This window comes from Cardiocondyla obscurior, linkage group LG01 (assembly GCF_019399895.1).
Source record: "Cardiocondyla obscurior isolate alpha-2009 linkage group LG01, Cobs3.1, whole genome shotgun sequence".
In the NCBI taxonomy this organism is placed as follows: domain Eukaryota; kingdom Metazoa; phylum Arthropoda; class Insecta; order Hymenoptera; family Formicidae; genus Cardiocondyla; species Cardiocondyla obscurior.
In genome coordinates this window covers 373046-397045 of record NC_091864.1, presented here as the reverse complement: position 1 = coordinate 397045, position 24000 = coordinate 373046, and the positions used below count along the sequence as shown (strand labels likewise).

General features: G+C 43.3%; 2 protein-coding genes and 1 long non-coding RNA gene across 5 annotated transcripts in view; 2 read left to right on the top strand and 1 right to left on the bottom strand.

The window, feature by feature from the left end:
* The window catches only part of LOC139106599 (venom protease), a 51302-nt gene extending 44316 nt beyond the window's left edge, over positions 1-6986 (top strand). For all 3 annotated transcript variants that reach the window (XM_070663505.1, XM_070663514.1, XM_070663496.1), the window contains 8 exons: positions 98-3879; positions 4321-4391; positions 4475-4617; positions 4677-4771; positions 5106-5415; positions 5894-6138; positions 6228-6388; positions 6614-6986. In XM_070663505.1, coding sequence (XP_070519606.1) covers positions 3783-3879; positions 4321-4391; positions 4475-4617; positions 4677-4771; positions 5106-5415; positions 5894-6138; positions 6228-6388; positions 6614-6775 — 1284 coding nt within the window. In that variant the 5' untranslated portion in view covers positions 98-3782 and the 3' untranslated portion in view covers positions 6776-6986. The remainder of the gene's footprint in view (positions 1-97; positions 3880-4320; positions 4392-4474; positions 4618-4676; positions 4772-5105; positions 5416-5893; positions 6139-6227; positions 6389-6613) is intronic.
* Positions 6983-24000, bottom strand: part of LOC139106409 (atrial natriuretic peptide receptor 1-like) — a 73685-nt gene continuing 56667 nt past the window's right edge. The window contains exons 17-22 of the mRNA XM_070663167.1: positions 22503-22652; positions 21015-21207; positions 18237-18411; positions 16899-16997; positions 11200-11291; positions 6983-9477 (exon numbers count right to left, since the gene is read on the bottom strand). Coding sequence (XP_070519268.1) covers positions 8839-9477; positions 11200-11291; positions 16899-16997; positions 18237-18411; positions 21015-21207; positions 22503-22652 — 1348 coding nt within the window. The 3' untranslated portion in view covers positions 6983-8838. The remainder of the gene's footprint in view (positions 9478-11199; positions 11292-16898; positions 16998-18236; positions 18412-21014; positions 21208-22502; positions 22653-24000) is intronic.
* Positions 13551-23947, top strand: LOC139106799 (uncharacterized). The gene is made up of 4 exons (XR_011546424.1): positions 13551-14194; positions 18200-18443; positions 23645-23740; positions 23858-23947. It is a non-coding gene; the product is annotated as an uncharacterized lncRNA (long non-coding RNA).

The following is a 24000-nucleotide window of genomic DNA, read 5'->3' as shown; positions in this document are numbered from 1 at the left end:
TAAAATATTTATTAAATAAAAACTTTAACTTTATTTAAACTTAATTTATAAAGTTAATATACATATCTATATTAATATATTTCTCTTTATGTTACAGCCATCGACAGAATTTACAACTCCGCTGAAGCTCATGTAGATTGGTAAGTTGCATCATTTTTTTTTTTTCGTAGTTTGTAATTAGAGGCTTTTAAAAAATAGCGCGCGCGTATGGTTTTTTCTAGTATAAATATAATTTATGTGAACTTTAAACAAATTTCTCCAATACTTCTATATGCATTTGTATTATTTATTGAAATATCTGCTGAAATTTTTGCTGAACTTGTGACGGTTCTTAATTAAAGTTAAGTAGAAATTATGGGCGATCGCAAACAATTATCATTTCAAAACTCGTGACAGCGTTTTTTTCCAAATAACGTCGAACGATCTCACGCCTTGTTGGCCGTTGGTTTTAGTTCGGGCTTAGTTACCATTAAAATCGAAAGGACGTGACAGGTAGGAACCCAAATCTCGTTAGCGCGTGTTTTCTCTCTTCGTTTATTATTCCATCTTCCGTTCTGCTCTTTAATCTTCGATTGCGTGCGATGATTCCCATAAGAATTCCTTATGAACCCGTACTCACGAAGATATACCATTTCTAATTTCTCGTAAATTTTTAACGCATACACCGTTTCGTGGATCGTGTTTTATGATTGTCAGTAATTGCATCTCTAAATAGAAATAGCGTGAAATATATTTGTGTGAATATCTGACAGTAGCGCTTTCGTTTATGTCTCGTAAAAAAAGTAATAATAATAAAAAAAGAGAAGATCGTAATTCTTTTTCTAAAGCACGACAAATTTAAGAAATAATTATGGATTTATTTAATATTTTTAATATTATATTGATGCCGTTGTGTTATAATAAGTGAAACACTCGCACATAAAACATCAAAGTTATGCAGTCTTACATAATTATTAGTCCACGAAAATGTATCACAATGAAAAAATGCTTTTAGTAGGTAGATAGCGTGCAAAATATCTCGCGATTATGCGTGCCAGAGACGCAGTGCGCAGAGTGAAAAGGGATATGTGCGAGGTACCTTAAATGGTAATGCCTCGGGCTTTTGCCCCCAAATCGCGATCTCTCCGGATTTAGTCCCTCTCTTTCTTTTTCGCTTGCTTTTTTACGTCACTCTCCGTCAAACTAAAGACACGCGCGCACTTTACGTCTCTCATTTCGCCTTACGACGGCTATCAGGCAATGTAAACGTATCTGACGATCGAATATCTCGGAAGAAAGGTCGTAAAGTTGATACATGATGCCGAAGAATCGGATTGTCATCGCTCTAAGCTCTTCATGGGTTATTTCAAACATGTCCACTGGCACCTGCCTGAATTTCAACGATCGCAGCTGACATAATTATTTCTCGCTCGCGAATCAATGTCTTAATTTCTCTCACTGTCGAGAAAGCGTCAGAGAATAACAACGGAGTGCAATACAATAATACGAGTGATCGAGTTTAAAAATGCTCGACGTAATCGCATTAAAATCATAATTTCGCGCACAGCATTTTTTCTCTTTAAACATTGAGAATTTAAAGTGAACAAAAGAAAGAAAAAAAAATTATGCAGTAAATAACGCAAGGCATTTGCACGCATTTCACGTTTTTATTAATTTTTTTTCTATAACTTCTCGACCACATTCCTCTATAAAAAAAACATTCGGTTCTGTAAAGAATGTTCTGAAAAACTCGATGTTCTCCTTTTCGTGTAAAGTTATTTTGCGGCGGAGTTAATTTCGCTTGCACGCGAACCTTATATGACGCCTCGTGAAACGCGGTGTATCATTTCTGTCACAAAGAACTGCATCCGAGTAATAACGCGCTTTTTGGCTCGACGCCGAAAGCAGATTCTGAGACGCAAGTGACGAATTAACTATTAAACATCGCGATGCATTAAGCATCTGAAAGCTGAAAGACTTACAGATATTATACGTATTTCATTGTACGATTGGACATCCAATGAACTCAGGTTTTTAACGCCGAAGAGCCGCTATTATAAACGCTTTATCTGAGTGGAAAATACGAATGTCATTTCTATGAAAGTATCACGAGCTTAATTATATTTCTCTTTTCGCGGACCGAGGCGGCTCGTTCGAATTTCATATTGTTCATTCATTGCTCTAATACAAATAAATCTAATTCTACCCTTTTTTTTTAAGTGGGACGAATAATTAAATCCTACGTTGATTGAAGTAATTAAATTGCTCGACGTGCATTTCGTTTAGCTGCCAAATTACTTTCTATATTCGTTTTATTGAATGAGAGACCGCGGATCTTATCTAAAAAGGGAAGAAGAAAGGCGTGCGACGAGCGTGACCTGTTATCGGCGCGGTCGACTTCGAGTTACGTTTCATTCGAAGTGATCAATGACGCGTGCATAAATAGGTAGCCGACATGCGTAAAATGCTGAAGCGCCGAGCTCTCACTCGCAATGGAATCGCGCGTCCCCCTGAGCGAAACACCATGAATTATTGGCTAAGAAATTCTTAAGTGCTCCGTATCTACGTTCAAAATGCTCCATTAAGCAGGGAATATTTAAATTTCATTTACACATAAATAACATACGGAGTACAAGCGCGACGCGAGGAAAGCAGATAACAGAATAACCCGTAATACTTGCCGCTGAGTTTTCTGCGATGCAGAAACAATTTTATCTAAATGTTAAGTGACGTCTGTACGCGTCTAGTCATTCGCCTAATACTCCAAGGTACACCTATCGTTCGTTTCTCACGTGGAGCTCATGTGTGCGCGACCAGGACGTGTGCGTGCGTGCGTACGCGACGGAGCCAATGGCCTGGACAGGTATGTGGGTGATGTCCGTTTTCTCGAGTATCGCATTTAGAGGCGGTAAGATCGCCGAGCTCGTCTGCTGGGTAAAGAGAGAAAGAGCGCCTTTCTCTTCTCCGCGACTCCTCTCGTCCACGCTCGCGCGTCTCGGGACGCCTGACGGTCCCGCTATCTTCCTCCAGCTCCCGGTCCAGCGGCGAGATCCCGTCGCGGAGTTTGCGGCGACGAGCGGTTTAATGAAACGTCGAACGGAATCGAATATTTCTCAAGTTACCGGCCGTCTATTACTTTTCGCCTTGACAAGCGTATGCACCGAGTATTCGCATGAATTAACCTTTGTCCGGACAGGTCGTGCGTAATTCTCCCGCCGCGCACCGCCGCCTCCATCGAGTGGCTCCTGATCCGCGGCCTTAGCCTTTGCGTCGATTACGCGGCGTTAATAGGTTCACTGAATGATCGGGAAGAAGTTGCCACGTCGGATCGACATAATAAAGCACTTTAGTGCTGCAATTTGGCGAGGTAAATATTAAATTGAAAAGTACGCCGGGGTGAGGCGTTATTGAAAAATAATTAATATGAGAAATGTGTGTTCAGTATAAAATATTTATTAATAATGGCAGATAGTTGACCAATATATATTTATTATTTTAATTTTAATAGCAGGCGGTTTATTGGAAATTTTTAAAGGTACTCTCTTAATTTTTTTATTTTTTTCTTAACCGAAAAATTATTTATCTACGTGTAAAAAATGTACATGTCGTACGAGCGCCTAGTAGAAGACGTCCAGCTTGAGCGAATGCTTACATGGTTCAGTATAGTACAGGCGTGCATATATAAGTGACGGTTTTCCATATTTCGAAGTCATTGTCTGTCCTCTGGTTGTCGGCTAAAAAGCCACCGTGGCGTTGTCGTGACTTGTCGTGTAACGAAAGCCGGTGCGCCAATACTAATTAAAATGACGCACATTATAATTTATCGATCTGTGTTGTTCTCCTTATTTTGCATCCTTCAGTGCTGCCGGTGTTTCCCCATCGATTTTCAAAATGATACAAGTAAGCATTATTTTATATCAAATAATTTTAATTTTTTATTCGACATAAGAGACTCAATCAAATAAATTTTATTTACGCAACAAATAAAATTAAATTTTTATTTTTATTTATTAAAATTAAAATTAAATCTTGAATCGATCTACATTTCTACTTGTGCTCTTTTTTTTTATGCGCGCGTTAAGTCAAAGCGTAATAAATCGCAGTCGAAATAGCAAATTGCAATCGAAGTAATCTAATTATTATATTACGATAATGTATCATCCGGACGTTCTTACTCTCCAAGTGATCTACATTTCGATACGTGCTACACGCACAAGCGTGGAACGTACCATGCACATGTTCGCCGATGCATGAAGAGCATTCCATATTTCTCAGATGCGACGGTGGTTGGGAATCAGGAACGACAAGCACGTTTCCTTATAGAACTTGTTCAATTTTCAGAAAATATTTCCCATTTATATCTTCGTGACAAACGACTCGTTAGTCTAGGACCTGGGACTTTAACTACGCAGGTGCGTCGTGTACAGAGATTTTGACAGAATTTAAAATAAAAAAAAATTTGCAATAGAAATTTGGTTTCTTTTTATTTTTATAGAAAACGTATCAAGCTTGCATCGCGCCGGGCAATCGGAATGGTCACTGCAAGCATTTCAGTGGATGCTTCGCGGCAGGTATTCTTGAGGAGCAACGCCCGAATTTTCCGCGATATATGGATTACATGTGCATAATCGAGAAATCGTAAGTTCACTACGTTTCGCATTTAATTATTTCTATCGTTGACTTCTTTCTTATTGCAGGTACATCGGTATATGTTGTCCGGATAACGTTGTGACTGCTCGATCGAAGCAAGCATTCCACGATGACTTGGCCAGCATGTTACCAGCGATAGCAAGTTCGTACACTTTCTGATTATTTATCTGACAATAATACAATTGTTTTATTTAATTAAATAATTTTCAACAGTACAGACTGAAATATATTTCCCTTTAATTAAAATTCTCACGCTGGTGAAATATATTTTCACGTATTTATGCGAAACTCTACAACACGTGCGGACGATCGCTTTTGTCAATTGACTTGGCGCATATCGACACTGGAAGTGCCGCGTGAACCGTCGATGTTTGTCATGCAAGCGCGTACAAAGCACTTTCGTGACGAACATTGATGTTTCTACGCGGTATCAGGTTTTAGCGAGCGTGCATGTGCTTCGAATTTTTCTCTCGCAGGTCTCGACGACGACAAGGAGGAATGGGACGAGGCCGACGAGAACGGGCCACCTGCCAACCGGACGGCACAGGGCGATACGAGTCTGTGGAAGAACGCGACGTCGACCAAGGAAGAGATAAGGAAGCCGCGAAAGCCCAGGGGTTGCGGCACGACAACGAAAACGAAGACGAGAATCGCGGGCGGCCAGCCGGCCGACCCTAAAGAGTGGCCGTGGATGGCAGCCCTTCTCAGACAGGGCGCGATCCAGTACTGCGGGGGTGTATTGATTACCGATAGGCACGTACTTACCGCCGCGCACTGCGTCTACAGGTAAGCCGCTAAATAATTTCAAAGATAAAAATATCATTTTTTATCGCGTGGTTTTTTTTTTTTTTTTTTAATGCAACTTGGCGCGGCGCGAGAGATGACTCGCTTGAGACGAGTGTATTAAAAAAAGGGTTGGAATTGCGACAAGTGGTCACAGTAAAAAGGAGGAAATATATACGTGCGAAATTTATTTCGCGACACATGTGTGCGTCCTCGTGCTTCAAAAGTTTACGAGCAAAGGTTACGGCGGTATTTCAAGCACGACGCATTCATATTCCTGCGGTCACGGTTGACGGCGATCGCGCTTAGACTTTATAATGTTTTCGGCGTGCCGGCGCGGCTTTGTGCTTTCGTCAGAGGCTCTAATGCAAGAACACACGCACGGCATTGTCTGTTGGTCGTAACCGCGAAATGAACAGTTAGCTTATGGGAATGAGTTACAGTTATCTTACGCGGCTGGCTCGCCGGGTTTTTATTGCAGATACAAGCCGCGGGACGTCACGGTGAGACTCGGCGAGTACGACTTCACCACGTCCGAGGAAACGAGGTCACTGGACTTTATGGTGTCGGAGATACGGATCCACCGGGACTTCAAGCTGAATACTTACGAGCACGACATCGCCATCATCAAGATTCACCGGCCGACCACGTTCAACAGCTACATCTGGCCCATCTGCCTGCCGCCGGTCCAGCAATCGTTTGAAAATAAGAACGCAATCGTAACTGGTCGGTGTGCGATAAGAATTGACAGCGAGATCGTGTCGATTAACGCGAGAGCTACTTGAAATATTTTAAACCTTTTTTTTTTTTTTCAGGCTGGGGAACGCAATATTACGGCGGACCAGCTAGTACCGTGCTGCTGGAAACCGCGGTACCAGTGTGGCCCCAGGAAAGATGTGTTCGCAGCTTCACGCAACTCATCCCGAACACCACTCTGTGTGCCGGGGCTTACGAGGGTGGCCGCGACGCCTGTCAAGTGAGATAATAATTTATTTACTCCGGAAAAGTGCGACGCAATGCCGCGACGACGTGATAAAATGTTAAGCGCGCGGAACTAGCCAGGTAGTCTTCTCACTTTTAATGAGCGCCGCCTTCTCGGATGAAATTCGTTAATATTTTAAGTCACGGCCCCGGGGGAGCGCGGTGAAAAGGGGACGGAATAAACTTGATATAATTGCATTACCTATTTTCTTCTTCGCAGGGTGATTCGGGCGGCCCGCTGTTGCATCAGCTCGCCAACGGCAGGTGGGTAAACATCGGGATAGTATCCTGGGGAATTCGCTGCGGAGAGCCAGGATATCCGGGAATATATACTCGTGTGAGCTCTTACCTCGATTGGATATTTGCGAACACCATGTTTTGAAAGCCGGCCGCCGATCTCACGTGCCAAAGATTTTTCTACTTTTATACACGCTTCAAATCCTTTTTTTCTTTAAGCGATGTGCATTTAACTGATAAGGCTATTACTTACAGGTTTTGAACGCTGGTGCATTTGCACGATAACTAATTAATTAATTAAAATTAAATAAAATTAAATAAAGTTAAATAAAATTTATTAATTAAAATTAAATAAATGATAAAATTATTCGTTGTGCGGATTGTCAGGGCAATCTTGAAAACGATTAAACTTTATTTTCGGAATATTCATTGGTACATCGTTGAAAGAGAGATTGACACAGATAGAATTTCACTCCTCACGATGCCTCACACCTCCCCTCGCGCCACAGGGCGACCGCAAAGTATCGTCGGACACCTGTACCGTACATTAAACGCGGGCATGCAGTTGCAACACTTGCACATACCTGACTCGCGTATGTGCGTCTGTTTTCGTATGTGCACTCGTAGATATATGCGCCCGCAATCGATACTATTTCTCAGACATATCATAGACTCGTTTCGCGAGAGGCCCAGCCTCCGTTCGCTACGAGTAGCCCTAAACATCGACATTAGCTATAATAACTTTTGCAGCCATATATAATCTAATCTCGTAAACATATACATGTACTTGCGTATACATATATATATATATATATTTTTTTTTCTCTTTTGTATATTTGTATATAACATCCTTACACGTGTAGATACGGAATTCTGTATCGCGCGGGTCTCGCGATACGTCGCGAACGGTCGTACTTGTCATGTCGGGCGTACAACAGCTGACCGTAGTCGAGCTGTAGCGTTCGCGATTCCCTAAACGAGGTTCGGAAGGGTGTAAAAAATATTTAACAGTATCTAAAAAAAAAAAAGAAAGAAAAAAGATTTTTTTTTTTACATTGGAAGAAGCTTACGCGAATATTTCTTGTAACATGCTTTGGTCGAGGACAATTTATCAATCTATCTCTTACAATGATTCCTTCGTATCAACTTGTCAATTTCAATAAGCTCTGACTTGACCTCTTCTCTTGTCGATTGCTGCGATAAAAATGTGCACGGAGAAAGACGAGTCTTCATCGCGGTCAATTATTAATAAAATGAAAAAATTCTCACAAAGAGAGAAAATAAAAAAGAGAGAAAAAAAAATATTTAATTCACACCGCGATCTTAATTAATTCGGCGTGTAAGGCTCGGTGGAAGTCAGGTATCGGGCGCGGCTATAAACTTTGAAAAATTTGCCGCGAAGCTAACTGCAAGCCCGTTGCATTTCGCGTGTCGTACGGAAACGTGAACGGGAAACGCGAACGGTCTCGTTTGGTTTACGAATAAATAAAATGCACGCACACGCACGACCGGTCTAATACTGTGTCCACGTACAGAAGACAATAAATATCTTCGGCGAACAGCCGGTCGTGTACCTTTCTATAATTAATTGCTGCCTCTTCTTTTTTTTTCTTGGGCTCGGATCATCCGATAATTCCCATTGTCAGTTCAATATTTATTTCTAAATTACGTTAATCGGTAAACGTTGGTTCCGTAATACCTCCGAGGAAGAGATCACTTTCAGCGGACTTGGAATCGGTTCTCGCTCGCCCGCTGGATTCATCGCGACGCGAGCAACAGTCTGGATTAACGATACCGAAAGCAATCTTCCACTAGCTACGATTACCTAATATCTTAATTTAACAGACACTTTTTTTTCAGAAATAAAAAAAGACGCCGTGGTAAAACCAATGTTGATTAATTAAGAAAAAGAGAAGCATCTCTACCGTAAGTGTGACAGAAGACAAGTTGTTGCCACGATATGTTCACAAATCACTTTGATTACTTCCGAAACGAAGAAATTCGCCGTCTGAAAGCTTTTCGCGCGTCGGAACGAGGGACGAAACTCTTCGAAGCTCTTCGTTTCTCGCGTCCAAGTCTGTCGTCCAATTTTCTCGGTTTCGCCGCAATCGTGCTTCGCTTTCTCAGCGAGGATTAAACGGCTCGATATCCTTCGGGAATTCGAGAACTGGCGTGGCAGATCGTCGCTGGGTGGCCGTTTCAAGAGAGCTAGACTCTGGGAACCGTGCCGGCGGGCAGCAAAAGCGGCGCGTTAGGGCCGCTTTCAGTGTGGTTGGGCATACTCTCGGCCGTTGGATATACTTGATGCATGGAATTGTTCGCGTTCGGTGGTCCATTCGTGCGGCTGCGAGACGGCGAGGAATTGCCGATCGGCGACGCGACAGTGCGCGACGCTACCACCGACTTAGGCGCGCCGTTTCCAGTCATCCCGGCAAGACCGCAGGCCGAATTAACCGCCGTGGATTTCTGGCTCTGATTCGCGGTCGGCGGATTGACCGGGACCACTTGGCACCGCGGCTGGACGGTCATCAAACCCTGGTGCTGCGTTTCCTGCGCTCTCTGTTGATTCGGATATCCCTGCTGTCGCGACTCCTGACTCCGCGACTGCATCGATTGGGTCGAGTACGGCTGCTCCGACTGAACCTGAAACTTGTGCTGCTGGTTGACGGAAGAGATCGCACGTTGCTCCTGTTGCTTCGGCTGCACCGTCGGAATTTGCGCGGTGACGGCCGGTTGATCCTGAAGAATCGACATTTGTCCGATCGTTACCGCGGGATTCGCCTGTTGCACGTTATTGTTGACCGGTTTCTCACCTATCAACCAATAAGTCGTCATCGGACCTTTACCCTGCGAACATTGGTGAAAATGAGAGATTATTCCGAGGTCAAATCATCGGCTACTTGTAGAAAATGCCTCCGCGACAATTACGTGTGCTTTTAATAATCCTACTTTATTCACTGTGCGCAGTAAAAAAAAAAGAAGACTCGTTAAATCAACTCTCGGCTGTTCGCTATAAACAAAACGCGCGATAATTTATTCATAGAAGTGAAAAACGATTAGCGATAAAACTACGTCGCTCGTAGTTAAAGCCGCGGTAGGTCGGAGATTAAGAACCGCGGCGGGGCTAGCGCGTTTCGTTCGAGAGATTTAATTAGTGCCGTTCTACGCTGCGGAACTCAATGACAAAAGGCAAAATTATAGTATCGCTTCGTTACGCGATAGTGATCACCGAGTGCGTTTTACCCGGGGCACGTTTCGTGGAATATTCAAATGAGCGCTGCGGCGCTCGTTACAATAGTGCCTGAATTTTAATCTCGGTCAGTAGCCCCGGCGGTGCATAGGTACGCGCAAACTGCCGAGCGTGTTTCCACCGGCGCTATCTTACTAATTAACTGCATACCGCCGCAGAGTTGCGCGAGCGCGCGCGCGCCCGAGCTCGCGACCACTGAACTTTGACCCGAATTGTTACGGTGAACGATGCAATCACTCCTCGAACTCCTCCGCCCGTCATTCGAGGAAAAAAAAAAGTGCCCGATTGATCGACGGCGTTCGCGATCGCGGGTAACGCGAGCCTAGCCGAATGGCAAATAGTTCCCTGAATCGGCGGGCCGAGTATCGCCGCCCTGGGACTTGAACGATCTCTAGGATGCTGTCGCGGTCCTCCCGAGATGCATCCCTGCGGCGTCTATTACTCTTTATCGCTGTGCGAGTCGGCCGTGACACGCGGGGCGAACGACCGTAATTTCAGCATCGCCGAAATTGACTGCCGCCGGCGGGAATTGCTCTCTTCCGGGAAAACAAAGACTGATCACGCCTATGGATCGCAACGAGCAGCCGCGATGCCACGAGGCGCATGTATGTCAAGCGGGAGAACGCAACGAGCTCGGTTATGGTAGAGCACCCTTGAATATATAACAAGGAGAGCGCATAAAGGATACGACTGCCGGACACGACTGCAATCTGCCGCTCATGGCCCTCCGACGAAGTCGTAAATGCGTTTCGACGAAAGTTGAGAGAGCCCGAGTCCCTGCGAGTAGTTTACGCGACACGGTATTGAAATAATAAAATTAAAGTTGGAAAAAGGAGCCACAGCAAGGATCGCGACGTCGATAGAACGCAAAATAAATTTTTATTAAGCGCATCTTGCTCGTACAACGATAAACTGGAGATATTTCAAACGATTCACGTGACAAACAGCCTGGACTTACTTTCCGCCTTTGTAATAAAATATTTTAATACGAGCGGAGAAGTGTCCCGCGTTAGATTGCGAGGGTAAAGATATAGAATTGCGAAAAATGGATACGGGAGGAGACGGAAAGAGTCACGTTACACGTCGCAACCTTTGGGACGAGATCGCAGTCGGGGGTGAGCTTGCGCAACGATTATTCTCTTTGCTAATATTTTTATCGCGTCGGAAATCACGCTCTCGCCCGACGACTCGCGAGGGTCCTTTTCGCTCTCGAAGAAAGTTCGCGGCAGTTAGTCTCGCGAGAGAAAAAAGTGAGATGAACGGGGATCGCGATGCGATCTCGGCGAAATTAAGGAAAAACCGCACGTAAAAAGCCTTACCTTTAATATGACTTCTCCCCTGCATACGAGCTCGAATGTACCAAAGGTATCCAGGATTTCCTTCGTCTTTGGGCTGACGTGGATCTTCAAAGCTGTCGTGGAAAAAGGAAAAACGATTTCTTTTACGTGTCCTGTAATTTTTTTTTTTTTTTTTTTTTTTTTAGCCCTAATTTGAAACAGAGCTCGTTTAATATCAGATATTACGTAAATTAAATGACTGCGGATTATCGCGAGACGTCGGATGCTGAACACCACCTTTGCCGTGTATATTTTTATATAATTATCAAAGTTAACTTGATAAAAAAAAAAGTTAATCTTTTGAGCGACGTTTATTTTGTGCGGAATAAAGGAAATATACCCCGGTATCTCGAGAGATTCGTTTCGTAAAGTCGAATCGTTTCAACCATCAGTTATTATTATTTTTTAGTTAAATACGTTTTATTTTTAATTGTATCGTACTTTAAAGATAATATCAGACTTGACGTTATTTTAATTCCGTGAGATCAGAGAGAACGTGCCGTGCTTTTTTTTTTTTTCATAAAAAGTTTTAAATATTGAGATGTGATATTTAACTACCGGCGGATGTAACAAAAAAACTTTTTTTTTTATTCGCCAGACCGAGATTCACGTAGAAGAGCGTTTCAAAGTAACTGTGTTCCGCGTGAACAAGTTCACTTTGAACCGGTCGCTTTCGGTAGTAATGCACTTTATGCACTAAATGTAGTTTTAACACATTGTGTATGTGCGACGATGCGAAGTAGGGTGTTCGTGAATTTCGCGTGTACCTTTGTCGTCCACGCAGCTGCTCCTTTGTTATTTCCAACGTAATTAAATCACGAGGTATTTAAAAGGACATATACATTATACATAAATATATGTATAATATATGCATATGCATATAGAACTTTTTTTTTTGATACTTGCTTTTATCATTATTTTATATTTAAATTTGAATTTTATTCCAAGCGTATATTCGTGTTTGGACGAAGCAACATATTTATTTTAGCTATCTAAAAATAATGTCCATCAGAGTCTCAATTAATAAAAATGCGATTTCGCAATGTGTAAGTGATCCGTTTGATATGTATATAAAAAAGAAAAAACTGTCTCGTTACGCGAGAAAAGCGGAAGACGCGTGATAAATTATTCGCTTGGAAAAACCACGTTAATTATGCCAGGGAAAGTGCGGAATGTCACTTTATGAAAATGACAAAAATGAAGTTGTTGTCTCGCTGCCCCCATTAATTTCGCGATCTGACGTGACCTTTACAGAAGCGACTCGATTTATTTTAACAGCTCGATGAACGGCGTCACGACGACGCAGGAGGAGGATCGGGGAGTTTAAAAACCTTTGACACGTGAACTTCATATCTTGACTACCAATTAACTTCTCGCTGTCACTAAAGCTACGGACGATTGACGCGAGCTCAATGAAATTCAAAAGTTGTTCGGTAAACCACTCGCGACCTTCTCCACGTCGCGAGAGATGGATCGGAGACCTTGAAGTAGCCTGACGCCGTCAATTTTCTTTCCAGCGTTCATTGGAAAATACGAAACACGATGGCGAATCCTCCTGTCTAAAAAGAATGGCTTTCCGCGCGAGCGAAGCTGTTAATTGTCGCCGCTTTACTGCGATGCTGATCGCTTGGCTCGCTGCCAATGTTACGTCGTGCGATTTTTTAAGACATACATTTTTACGATTGTTAAATTAATTTCGGGGCTTGGTCGAATACGAGTTGTTAACGGCGACGATTTAGGAGCACGAAAGTAACAGCTGAGCTAGGATAGCCGAGAACAGGTTCGAGCATCGAGTTTGTTTTTTTGTTGTGGGGGTGGGCGTCTCGAGCTCGGCGAGCGCGTAAAAAAAACGTAAACAGATCAACTCGGAGGCGAGCTCGGACGGCTCAGCGCTTCCGAGAATTCCGAGCGAGGACAGCGACGAGAAGTTGACGATCGAACAGGGACCTACAGGGGGGAGTGCGGTAGGGGGTGAGGCATGGGAGACGACGGCTATTAAATGCTCTTTTAGTGTTTTTTGGCTTGTGGTCGAATATTTAGCATTCGCGGATTAGCGTCGCGGATTATTGCCGAGAGTGTACACGGTCTTCCATCTTTGCGAGACGAGCACCGACCAATCAGCGATCGAGTTGCATCGTCTGTCTCACTTTTTTTACGCGGTTGTCTCGTTCTATCCAAGGGGCCAACTGTCTAACAGTCAGTCTAGTTGCGGAGGCCCGGGCGCGCGGACGTGTTACTAATCGCTCCGCAACTGCGCGTATTTTCGGCCGCGGATAGGGAAGTATCGCGTGCGAATATGCGTCGACGTCGTCGTGTCGGGTACGAGCGATCATTTTATGCACTTTTTTGTCATACCACTCGTCGTTTTGAACTTTGTTCGTGCGTCGAAAAAGTGCTTCGGGACGACAAGGTTACGGGAACGCGAACAGCGCCACGGAGCGTCCGGCGTGAATTGCGCCGCGCGTCCGGCAGCACCGACGCCTTCACTCGCCATCTCCTTCGACGACGTTCACCGAGATCGGACAGCCGCCATTTTAGAGTACGACATCTGCACGTCGCCCGTCTTCACCGTCGCGGTCGAGACTCTCATCTCCTTCCGAAGAAGCAATTTTTTGAGGAACTCGAAGAAGATCAAGTGCGCGGAGAACATTTCGCATCGCGGCCCGTCTCGTTTGCCGCTCGGCGAATACTCGAAGAAAGATCCGGCGCCGTGGAAGTAAGACTTTTTCTAACAAATGATCGTTCGTCGCGCTAATTTTAATCTTAAAAAATCGCCGCGTTAATCCATCGTCCTTCTCTCGGTCGTTCGTCTCTCGAGTGACAGTGATGATAAAAGACAAAACAAATCAGAGCAGTGTGATATAACGTTAAGTGAAATTCACATGAAGTGCTACAACACGTCCGGATAATCCAGGAACTGCCACGGAAGAAGGGACGGACAATAACTTAACCTAGCCGCTATCCGGAAGACATAAATGTAAGTAAACCGGCAACACGCCGTCCACCTTATATATCACAAAGAAATTATTATAATTAACTAATGTCCGAACCCGAAAGTAATAAAGCGCGCACGGTTTTTTCTAGTAATTTATAAAATTATTGTAGTCAGAATTATCGTATTTATTTTCACGGAATTTATTTAAATAACTATGTAGTTGAAAGATTCAAGTTCAGAACTTTAAAAAAAAAAAAATTCTACATACGAATACTTTATACGAATACCGCGTAACAAGCGTAATGAAAAATGCTTTAATGTGGCAATTAAAGAAAATCGATAATTTCCGGCGAACTAACCGTTTGTTAAAATTATCGCCAAGTTTCAAATTAAATAATTTGTGTAATTTTTCATACAACTCTTTCGATTGCAATAAAATAAAGAAACACGCGCCGCGGGGAAGATAACGAGACTTCCGCGAATGTCTGAAAATTATGAAACGCTCGAAATATATGAGAAACGTGCGGGATAAAATCGGCCTCAAGTACCCCGACTTAAACTAAACACGAACAAATCGGCGCTATAACATCTTCTCGAACTGATAGCGCCGCTGGAACTTTTAATGGAATTTAAACCGATAATAACGTTACCGTGCCGATCGGAAATTCCGTCGTCGTCGACTGGATGCAAGTTCGATTACAGCACGGCCGATGGCTAGAGCGATCTGCAAGTATGCTAATCCGATATACGCAATTTTCGTATGATCCATTTCTAAAGCTTGATTGCATTTCCTATCGGAAAAGGGAGGCGCAGGCAAGCCGGGCGCGAGAAACGGCGCGCTAATTTTTCATTTTTAATCAGCTACGTAATATCGTAACAGTCGCGCTATTATGCGTTGTAGTATCATTCGAGATGCTGCGGATAGTTAACAAGTATTGGCATACTCGTTCCATCAATCACGGCGATTAAGCTCTCGTGAGCGCGTTCGATGCGACAGCTGTTTGTTAAATCGCACATTTATCCACGCGAGAACGAAAACGGCGGACAACGAGATAATTGCGATATTAATTTCGCTCGCGATCAGTCATTCTTTCCAAATTTAACGTGATTCGTTAGCTTCTTGCGACTTAAAATATACATATTTATCGTAACTTAAAAATCATCGGTGGCTTTTAATTTGTCCGCGATTACCGGGCGCACTTCGCTCCGCTCGTTGATCGTTGTTTTTTTTTTTTTTTTCTTAACGTTCTTTCGGCGGAATCGAGCATGTCTCGTGTGATATCGATATCGGGAACGTTGCGCAAAGTATCCCGCGGTTGTCTCGTCGCAGAAATTAGCCCGCGGAAACCGCGATGGGACGCGGACGAGTGGGCGAGGGGGGAGCAGTTTTACGACAACGGAGCCGACCGTAGAGCGAGTAATTTAATTCACTCGCATATAGGTATTTTTGTAGGTTTATACGGAATACTCAAGGGTGTATTCGCTCCGCGTTGGACGAGTATACTCGTCATCGATCGGGTTTAATTACCCTCGCTTCGATCTCGAGCGAGCTCTTTATTTTCAGGAGATAAATTTTATTTTCCTGGTTGGCAGGATGAGATCGCGGGTGAAGCGTTATTTAATTGCTCTCCGAACTCGTAGCCTTTAGAAAATCCTTTGTCTTCGATTCTTTTATATCCCGAAAGCGTCCCGCGGCTGATATTTCAATTACAACGTAAATCGATCGATCCGCGGCGTCGACATTGAAATCCGAACACCTCGCGCGGGCCTGTAATTGTAATTCTATAGCGCTCGCGACAATGTAATTCGCGAAAGAGCCGTATCGCGATTTCACCCGCGCGTATCCAATAATCGACGCGTCGCCGGAAACTGCGGGTGAAAGGAAAATTGAAACCTCTCGCGGCGTAATCTATCATCCGGAAACTTTAACGTGCGTGATATAATTCTCGCGACGCACAAAACGAGCCACGAAGAAACTCGATAAACAGCCGCGTGGCGCCTTGCGGCGCGTCCTTGCCTCGCGCGGAGCGACGCCGCCACCCAAGTCCTTGCGAGGGAAAAATCGCCCACGCGACATTTAAGCGACACACGCCGCATGCCACGCTCACACACGAGCCTGTCAGTAAACGAGATCCGGCGGGTAATCAATTTACGTTGCGTGTCGCTTTTCCCGCATTCGAGATTCGTTATCAGTCGTGGAAAAAAAAAATAAAAGAAAAAAAAAAACTTAAAAAAATATAATAACAACAGTGATGAAACGCGCGCAGTCCAGCTACACGAATAATCGCAGGCCTAGAGGACACCGAGGAAACGAAGTGCTTTCACGTCGCGTCCCGTTCCACCCGCGAAATATCGATGAAGCCCGAAATTACGAGCGATTGAATTTAAAACAGATCCGCCGGTTCAACCGTGACGCCCGTCATCGAGCGAATTAATAATTCGCGAGCGCGTTGTTAACGCGGCACGGGGAAAGTTAGCGCGTGATTAAAGCCAATCAGCAGTTATAATTGCGCCCGTGGTTGAAAACGAGCCGCGGTCTCTATGGAAACTATTCGAGAGCGGGGTCGATTTTCTCTTAAGCGGCGACCTTGCTTCTCGCCGCCGTACCTTTACCTCGCTCCTTTAATTGCCGCCCGTGTCCTATAACTTTCCGCCACCCCGCGCGCTTTCTCCCCGTTACGTCCCTCGCCCTCCCCCGGCGTGGGAGCGTTTTCCCTTCCCCGAGAATGACTGAGCTGTTAATTACCTTCTCCGTTACTCTCCATCCTGGATGCCGTGTTGACCGTATCGCCGAACAAACAGTATCTGGGCATCTTGAGACCAACCACGCCGGCCACACATGGTCCTGAAAACAAATGTGCCATCCGATGCTAGATATTTTTTTTTACACCGTTTCTTTCGATGAAGGGACAGGAGAAATAAATAATCGTAATAACCGTGAAAATTACACGAGACCATTTTCATTCCGTGTCTCCGCGGAACTCTGCCTTTTGTTTTCGAGATTTTCCTTTACGTAGAAGAGAATATTTTTAGATGTCGTCAAAGTTGCATTTATCACTGAAATAATTTTATAAAAATATTTTCGCCTTTTTTTTACTAACGCTATTAACTCTCTCGTAATTTAAAAGGCCAATTTCTCAGTATTAATACTCATAAAAGAAATTTGATAACCATATTTTCGCAAATTCGTTAATCATTTTTGTTAGGCGGTGCGGAAGCGACGTTAAACTCCCGAGTCCATTTAAAAAGCAATTAACTTCTTTAATTATAGCTAACCGCTCGATGAATATCACGTCGAGCCATTTCTTCTCGCGGAATTGGTGTAATCTAAGTTCTATGCGATCCCGAAGGTTGCCGTTCCGGATAAACGTGACACTTGTCGCCGAGAGAAATTTTTTTCGCGGGAGAGGTTGACAGACGAATTAGCGTTCAGGAAATAGAGATTCCCGTCACGCAACGGTTTAAGGGACCGTCGTGCCGTGAATTTCAATCTTAATGGAAATAGAACCGAAAACGACTAACGACTTCAATTGGAAAACACAATTATTCATTCGCTCGTAGCGGCAGATGGCTGCTGATTTTTCAACAACACCATTTTCGAGCACCAGTTTCGTTCGCGGGCGATATTTCGCCACTGTAAATTCGAGAGAGAAAAAAAAAAAAAAATTTTGTTCCCCCTAGAAATTATTTTGAAATATCGTGTTTTTTCTTCCTTTTATTTAATCGCGTTATTCGCGATATCAATTTAGCGGCCGGCACACTCGACGTTCGCTGCGTGCAATCGATTCGCAACGCGAAATGCGGACTCGATTTATAACGTCGTTCCGTCGACGCGTTGAACGCGCTATTCTCTTTAATCGAACGTGAAAAATCCACAAGGGAAAATCTTAATAATACGCTGAAACGTGATACACATCGAGCGCGATGCACAGTCCGCCTGTGAACTTGAAATTGAAAATTCTCAGGTACATCGCACATCGCGCGCGATATAATCCCAGGACAAAGCCGGGAATCACGTCGCGACTAATCTATCTCGTTTTGTTTCAGGTGAGGGAAAAAGGGCACGGGATAGACGCCGACTTACCAGAATGCATGCCGATACGAAGTTTTAATTGCTCGTGTGGCCTATGGCGTATGCTGAACGTCATCACCGTATCTCGGAGGGCCAAACTCATCCTTGCAATCTCCATGGCGTGATTCATCCCGTTTCTCACCGGCAAACCCGACACGACCATATAAGCATCCCCTATCGTTTCCACCTGGAAAAAAAAAATGGAGAAGAATCGTTGTGGTGAGTCAAGCACATTTTTTACATTTTAATATTTATTAGCATTATGAAAAATACTTTACGCGTAAATAAACGCCGATAAATTTGTACAATTCGTGGATAATATTTTTGACGATTAGTTTCGGTTTTTCCGTGTTAAAAAAAAAAAAATTATCTTACACGCAATAATTATCAGTGATGAACTTAATTTTTTGTTTGGGTTAAATGGATTAATTACGGAGAAAAAAAAAAAAGGTGTCGGGAAAAAAGAAAAGTTCGTGGAAATAACGCCATTATATTTAACAAGGACGCTAGGGTCTTAAAAAGTTCGCAACATCAGAGTGAAGTAAACGGATTAAAAGTAGGATATATTTAATGTAGAAGTATTATAGAAGCGAGTATTATATCACGCGAATAAATGGCGAAACAAAAATTAACTTTATTTCGCGAAGTTTGATAAATCTCGGATAATTACAGTCGATACATAATAAATAAAACTGCTGCGAATATTAATAATGATTCGTCGATCCGCGAGCGATGCGATATTAATGGAAATTGTGCTTCCTAACGAAGTTCCCTTCTCAATAAACCGCGATAACGCAAACTCGCCGTTTAAATAAATTACGGTGACGATTCCTTTAAACATATGAAAGAGTATGACGAGTAGTGAGCGTAGGATTATATTCGATTTCAATATTCAATATTCTAAAAAGCGAAAGAGAGAGAAGAAAAGATCGCTCGAGAAAGCGAAAGTTTAATCTGTAATTAGAGGAAAGTAATGGAGTTCAAAGGAACTGTTGCAGGGGTTAGATATATATAGTCGCGGTAATCATATGCTTATCGCGCTGCACCGTGGGGTGCTTTTTAGACTGTAAAATTATAAAGACTTCTTAAACTAAAATATTGGCGCTTTATCGGTTGAAAATTCCGCGCGGTTTGCTCGTTTAATACAATTTCGTTCCTTTAATATTAATTTAATAATATGATAAAAGCGTACTTTTTGGCTCCGGGCGCGAGATGCATTATCGCAATATTTTTTTTTTCCGTGCGATTCGCGTCACATGCCGTGCTTTTATATATACCCGAGTGGAAATTTATCTCTGATTTTGTAGAAATTATTATTTAGTGATTGTCTTCGAAAAATTAAGTTGTCGCTTAAAAAAAAAAAAGAACGAAATCTGTCTAGCATCGTCTCGTCACTGTCCAGCGCGGATCGTGTTTCTAAATAGATATCTAAACTTTTTTCGCCGCGTACTTGTTTACTGTTGTTGAGCTGACCATACGCAACTTTCGCTCGACTGTCGAAATCGCCGGGCAGACCGGTTCTCGCCGTCTTGGATTCTTGGAACGCGAAGGAGACTACCTGCCAAATGTTGACACACGCACGTACCAACACTAACGCGACGGTCAACGCTCGCTCAGATTGCCGAACTCGCCAGGCAAACCGGTTCTCGCCGTCCACTGCCCGCTCGTCCTCCACCTTGCGACTTGGATTCTTGGAACGCGAAGGAAACTGCCGGCCAGATGTTGACACACGAACGTACTCACACTATCGCGGCGGTCAACGGACCCAGCGAATTCGACAGTCGAGCGTTGCGTAAGGTCAGAACGCGCAGTAGAGACTCGAACGCGACGGAAAACGTTTAGATATCGAGCTTTTCTAGCTCGTCGTTAATTAGGAATAATTGCATGGTACTTGGACGATTCGAGCGTAACATTTCCGACTCATTGCTGGACAGTTTTGTCAGACAGCCACGAGACGAACCGCGAATCGGCCGGCTAATTTTTAGATAACGGTGGGAATAAATTTCCACTCGAGTACTCGTTTTCTTATTTTAATTTTCCGTTATCTGGGCAATTTTAATATTTTTTACGATAAGATATACTTGGAGTTTGCGAGTCAATAGTTTTTCGCTAAGCGCCTTTTCCGCAAATATTACGCAATAATTCAGATTCAAGTCCACGCGCAGTAATTGTGTTATTTTCATGGAAAATCGCTCTTCTAAGAAATCAAGAGCAATTTCTTTTCCAGAATTGCCATATTTCTTTTACCCTCTCTGTCTCTGCATCTCTTTCTCGCGTTGGCAGTAACAGGTTGAACATCTCGCGATAAGCTCCAAATAACGGCACGTGGAATACTTAGTAAATATAGAATCGAAGAGGGAGCTCGGGCTTGATTCAATGAGAAATATAGCGCGTTGACCGTGCAATATGTTATTCCGAATAATCGTTATCAAAGGCGGAATTGCTGGAAAAATAGGAAGAAAAGAAAGAGAAAGAGAGAGCGCGTACGTGTGCGAGTATGATGAAAGCGAAGTTTCTTATTAGACAAAGTTAGGTTTTTGAAAAAAAACTTGTCGAAACGATGGACGCTTTGTTCGCTCGGCTCTGATAAAACTGCGCGTCGGAAGAACTTTGTTAGATATCGCGAGTGCGAATGCCGTCGGACGCGGATTGCGAACGGAAAGTTTATCGCTATTTCATGAGCGAGCGTCGTGACTTTTTTCCCCCGTTAAATTATTCACCCCTTCGACCGTGGTTTTAAATCATGCTCGCGGTGCGTCCGAGATGCGCTCGTAACAGGTCGATACTCACCTTGTAAACGTCGAAGTTCTCGATAATGGAGTCGAAACACGTGTAGAGGTCGTTCAGTAGATCGACCACCTGCAGAGGCGTGCTCTCGGCCGACAGGCTCGTGAAGCCCACGATGTCGCTGAAGTAAATTGTCACTTGATCGTACGTCTCGGCGATTACGCTTTGCCCGAGAATCAACTGCGACGCCACCGATCTGCTCGTAGGAACAAACAAACACGTCCCTTTCAGACTGCGGTCAGCAGGGGAAAAAAAAAAAAGTTCAAGGGACAGTACTTCCGGGGAAATGATCGATCCGTCATTCGCGCTTAGCAGAATCGTGAAACCGAGCTCGACACGCGGCGAATCAGTCACCTGCATTTATCGCGCGTAGAAATATCGACGGTCATCTCGGGAAGATCAACGTCGATACGAATTTCACGTCCCCGTGTCACATATAGATTAAACCTGACGCGATAGCGCCCTAACTATGTCACCGAGGCCCGACAAAAGAATTATCACTCGCGAGGGACGGTGATAAAGTTTCCGAAGCTCTCAACAAATTTTCCCCGTATCTCGCACTGTGCCTTTTATCTTCGTAAAGTTCATTAGGGTTTGCCTGCTTGTTCGCTAGAAGTTGTATAAGAGAGATGTGTTAACCGTGCACGCTATAATGAAACGGCTTCGTTTAAAAGAGCGATATATATATATGTATGTACGTATACATATACGTGTATGCATTACGACTCCTTTTTTTTTATGAGCAAATTTTACTTCGCCGTGCAATAAAAGATAATATAATAATTACATCGGCGAGCCGCGCGGCAAACTTCTGCCAAGATCTGTAAATTATTTTCACATTTTTTCCTTCATAATTATATCGTTTTGATTTTTTATCGGTTCGTAGCTACGTGCGCCGACAGTTCCAACTTTTTTTTTTTTTTTTTTCAGAGAAGTTTTGATTTTAAAGCTAACTAATTTTCAATAATCTTTCGATCACGGCACGTCGTACAGACGAATACTTCGAATTTAACTGATTTTTTATTTCTGTGTCACGCCGTATGTAGTATGAAAAGATTTTTCCAACCGTTAATTTACGTCACCGTCCATTGTCGTATTCTAATGAAAAAGGCATTTGCTATTTCAACCATTATTACCCTCATTTACATTAATGATCAGTTAGCATTTAGCAAGAAAAATTTTCATATGTATTTATGTCCAATTTATATTCAATTAACATAATTTTAGAAATAAAAGCTGATCGGAATTTAGTCGATAGTTTAGAAATTATATAACGCAACGCGGAAAACGTATATTTCATTTTTTTTTCGCGTTACTTCGAATAAGTCCGTCAGATTTTTCCGTGTCTAAATAATTCGGTTATTTAAATATTTATGACGAAACGCGAGAGATGCTACGGACAAATTCCCCGCAGAAGTTTGCAGCAAGTGTAACGACGTTCTCGTCCTTTCGAAGAAAAGTCCATTCCGTTCGCGTTTCACGAAAACTTACTTTGGTAGTAACTGGTAAAGGAGCTCCTCGCATTTACGTTTCTCTTCGAGGTAGTCAGCCGTGCGTTCTTCCACCAAGGTTTCTAAATTCGTGGCGTACTGCTCCATACGGGATAGTAAATTGTCCAGAATATTGCTGCTCTCGTAGTCTCTAAAACACAGAAGGAGTACGGATCGCATATAATTTTTTATTCACCTTTGACACGCAAGATTACGGGGTGGCGAACGATTGGTAAAAAGTCTTCGAAATCGAGAGCACGGAGTGAGTTATTAAATCGTATACATCGCACGATTAAATGTCGATAGCTGGATATCAATTGCGAACAGAGAGAAAAAATTCTTCAATTTAATCCCCGTCGCGAGGTGCATCGATATCGTTCAATCAGAGGCTACAAGAAGCACCCTGGTAGGTCGGATATGTAGAGAACAGGACAAACCATAATCGAGACAGCGAGTCCTCGCAAAGGACAATTAATCCAATCCCCGCGATTGTGGTCAAACGTAATATCTACGTTACGTAGGTATGAGAGACCCGATATCGAGAATTGTTTGAGATCGTGATAATCGATTCCCGTGGAAGCCAAGATAATTACTTGGCTGAATATGTTGTAGGATTTATTTGTTAATTACGTGTGATCTCGCGACGATATTATTTAAAAGAATATAGGCGCGTTAAATATTAAATAGATATATCGAAGTAATATTTTTTCAAATAATAGAAAATACATCGGAGAGAGCATTGTATTTAAATAGAGAAAAATTTAAATCTTTACCACGTGTCATAAAATCTTTCGGCGTAAAATTGTACAGCGCGATATTAGCGAACGTTCGGGATTAAACGGGGATAGGCGCCGGAGGGGAGCACGGGGAGAAGAAAGGGTGCGCGCTAGCGACTAGACCCATTCCCTTTCCATTCCCCTTCGAGCGGCCTAGCGGCTAACACCTACGTAGCTCGCGGCGCGCAATGTGTGGGTGGGGGGGGGGTGGGAGCGCTTGGAATGTGCCTCGGCCGCCCAGCACCAAAACAAAGCTCGAGGTCAACGATAGATAAGTATCTTGTACCGTGTCTATAGGCATTTATATGCGTACGTAAAGCACATGTTTTATTTCATCGTTTAAAGTGAAATCTTTTTTGCGTTTCAGATGAAGATTCAGAGGACCAACCCGACATCCCGCAGACATTCTGAGAGGAGGAGGAGGCTCAGGAAGGGCATCATGCCCCGGCGGAGCAACCCGAAGGTAATTATTAATTTTTCTTTAGAAATAAATAATTTCAATTTTTGATAACATTTTTTTATTATCTTATTTAATCAAATTAAATATCTGCAACATAATTTTGTAATTTTTCTGTTTCAGACGAAGAGAAACTCCGCTGCTTCGCATCGTTAAGTGCCGCGCGTCGATATTAAATTATACAAACCGCAGCCGGTTCGTTGGACATTTCGGTAGTGTCGAAAAGTATGCGGGCGCTTTTTTTATGTATATTTTTTTCACGGGAG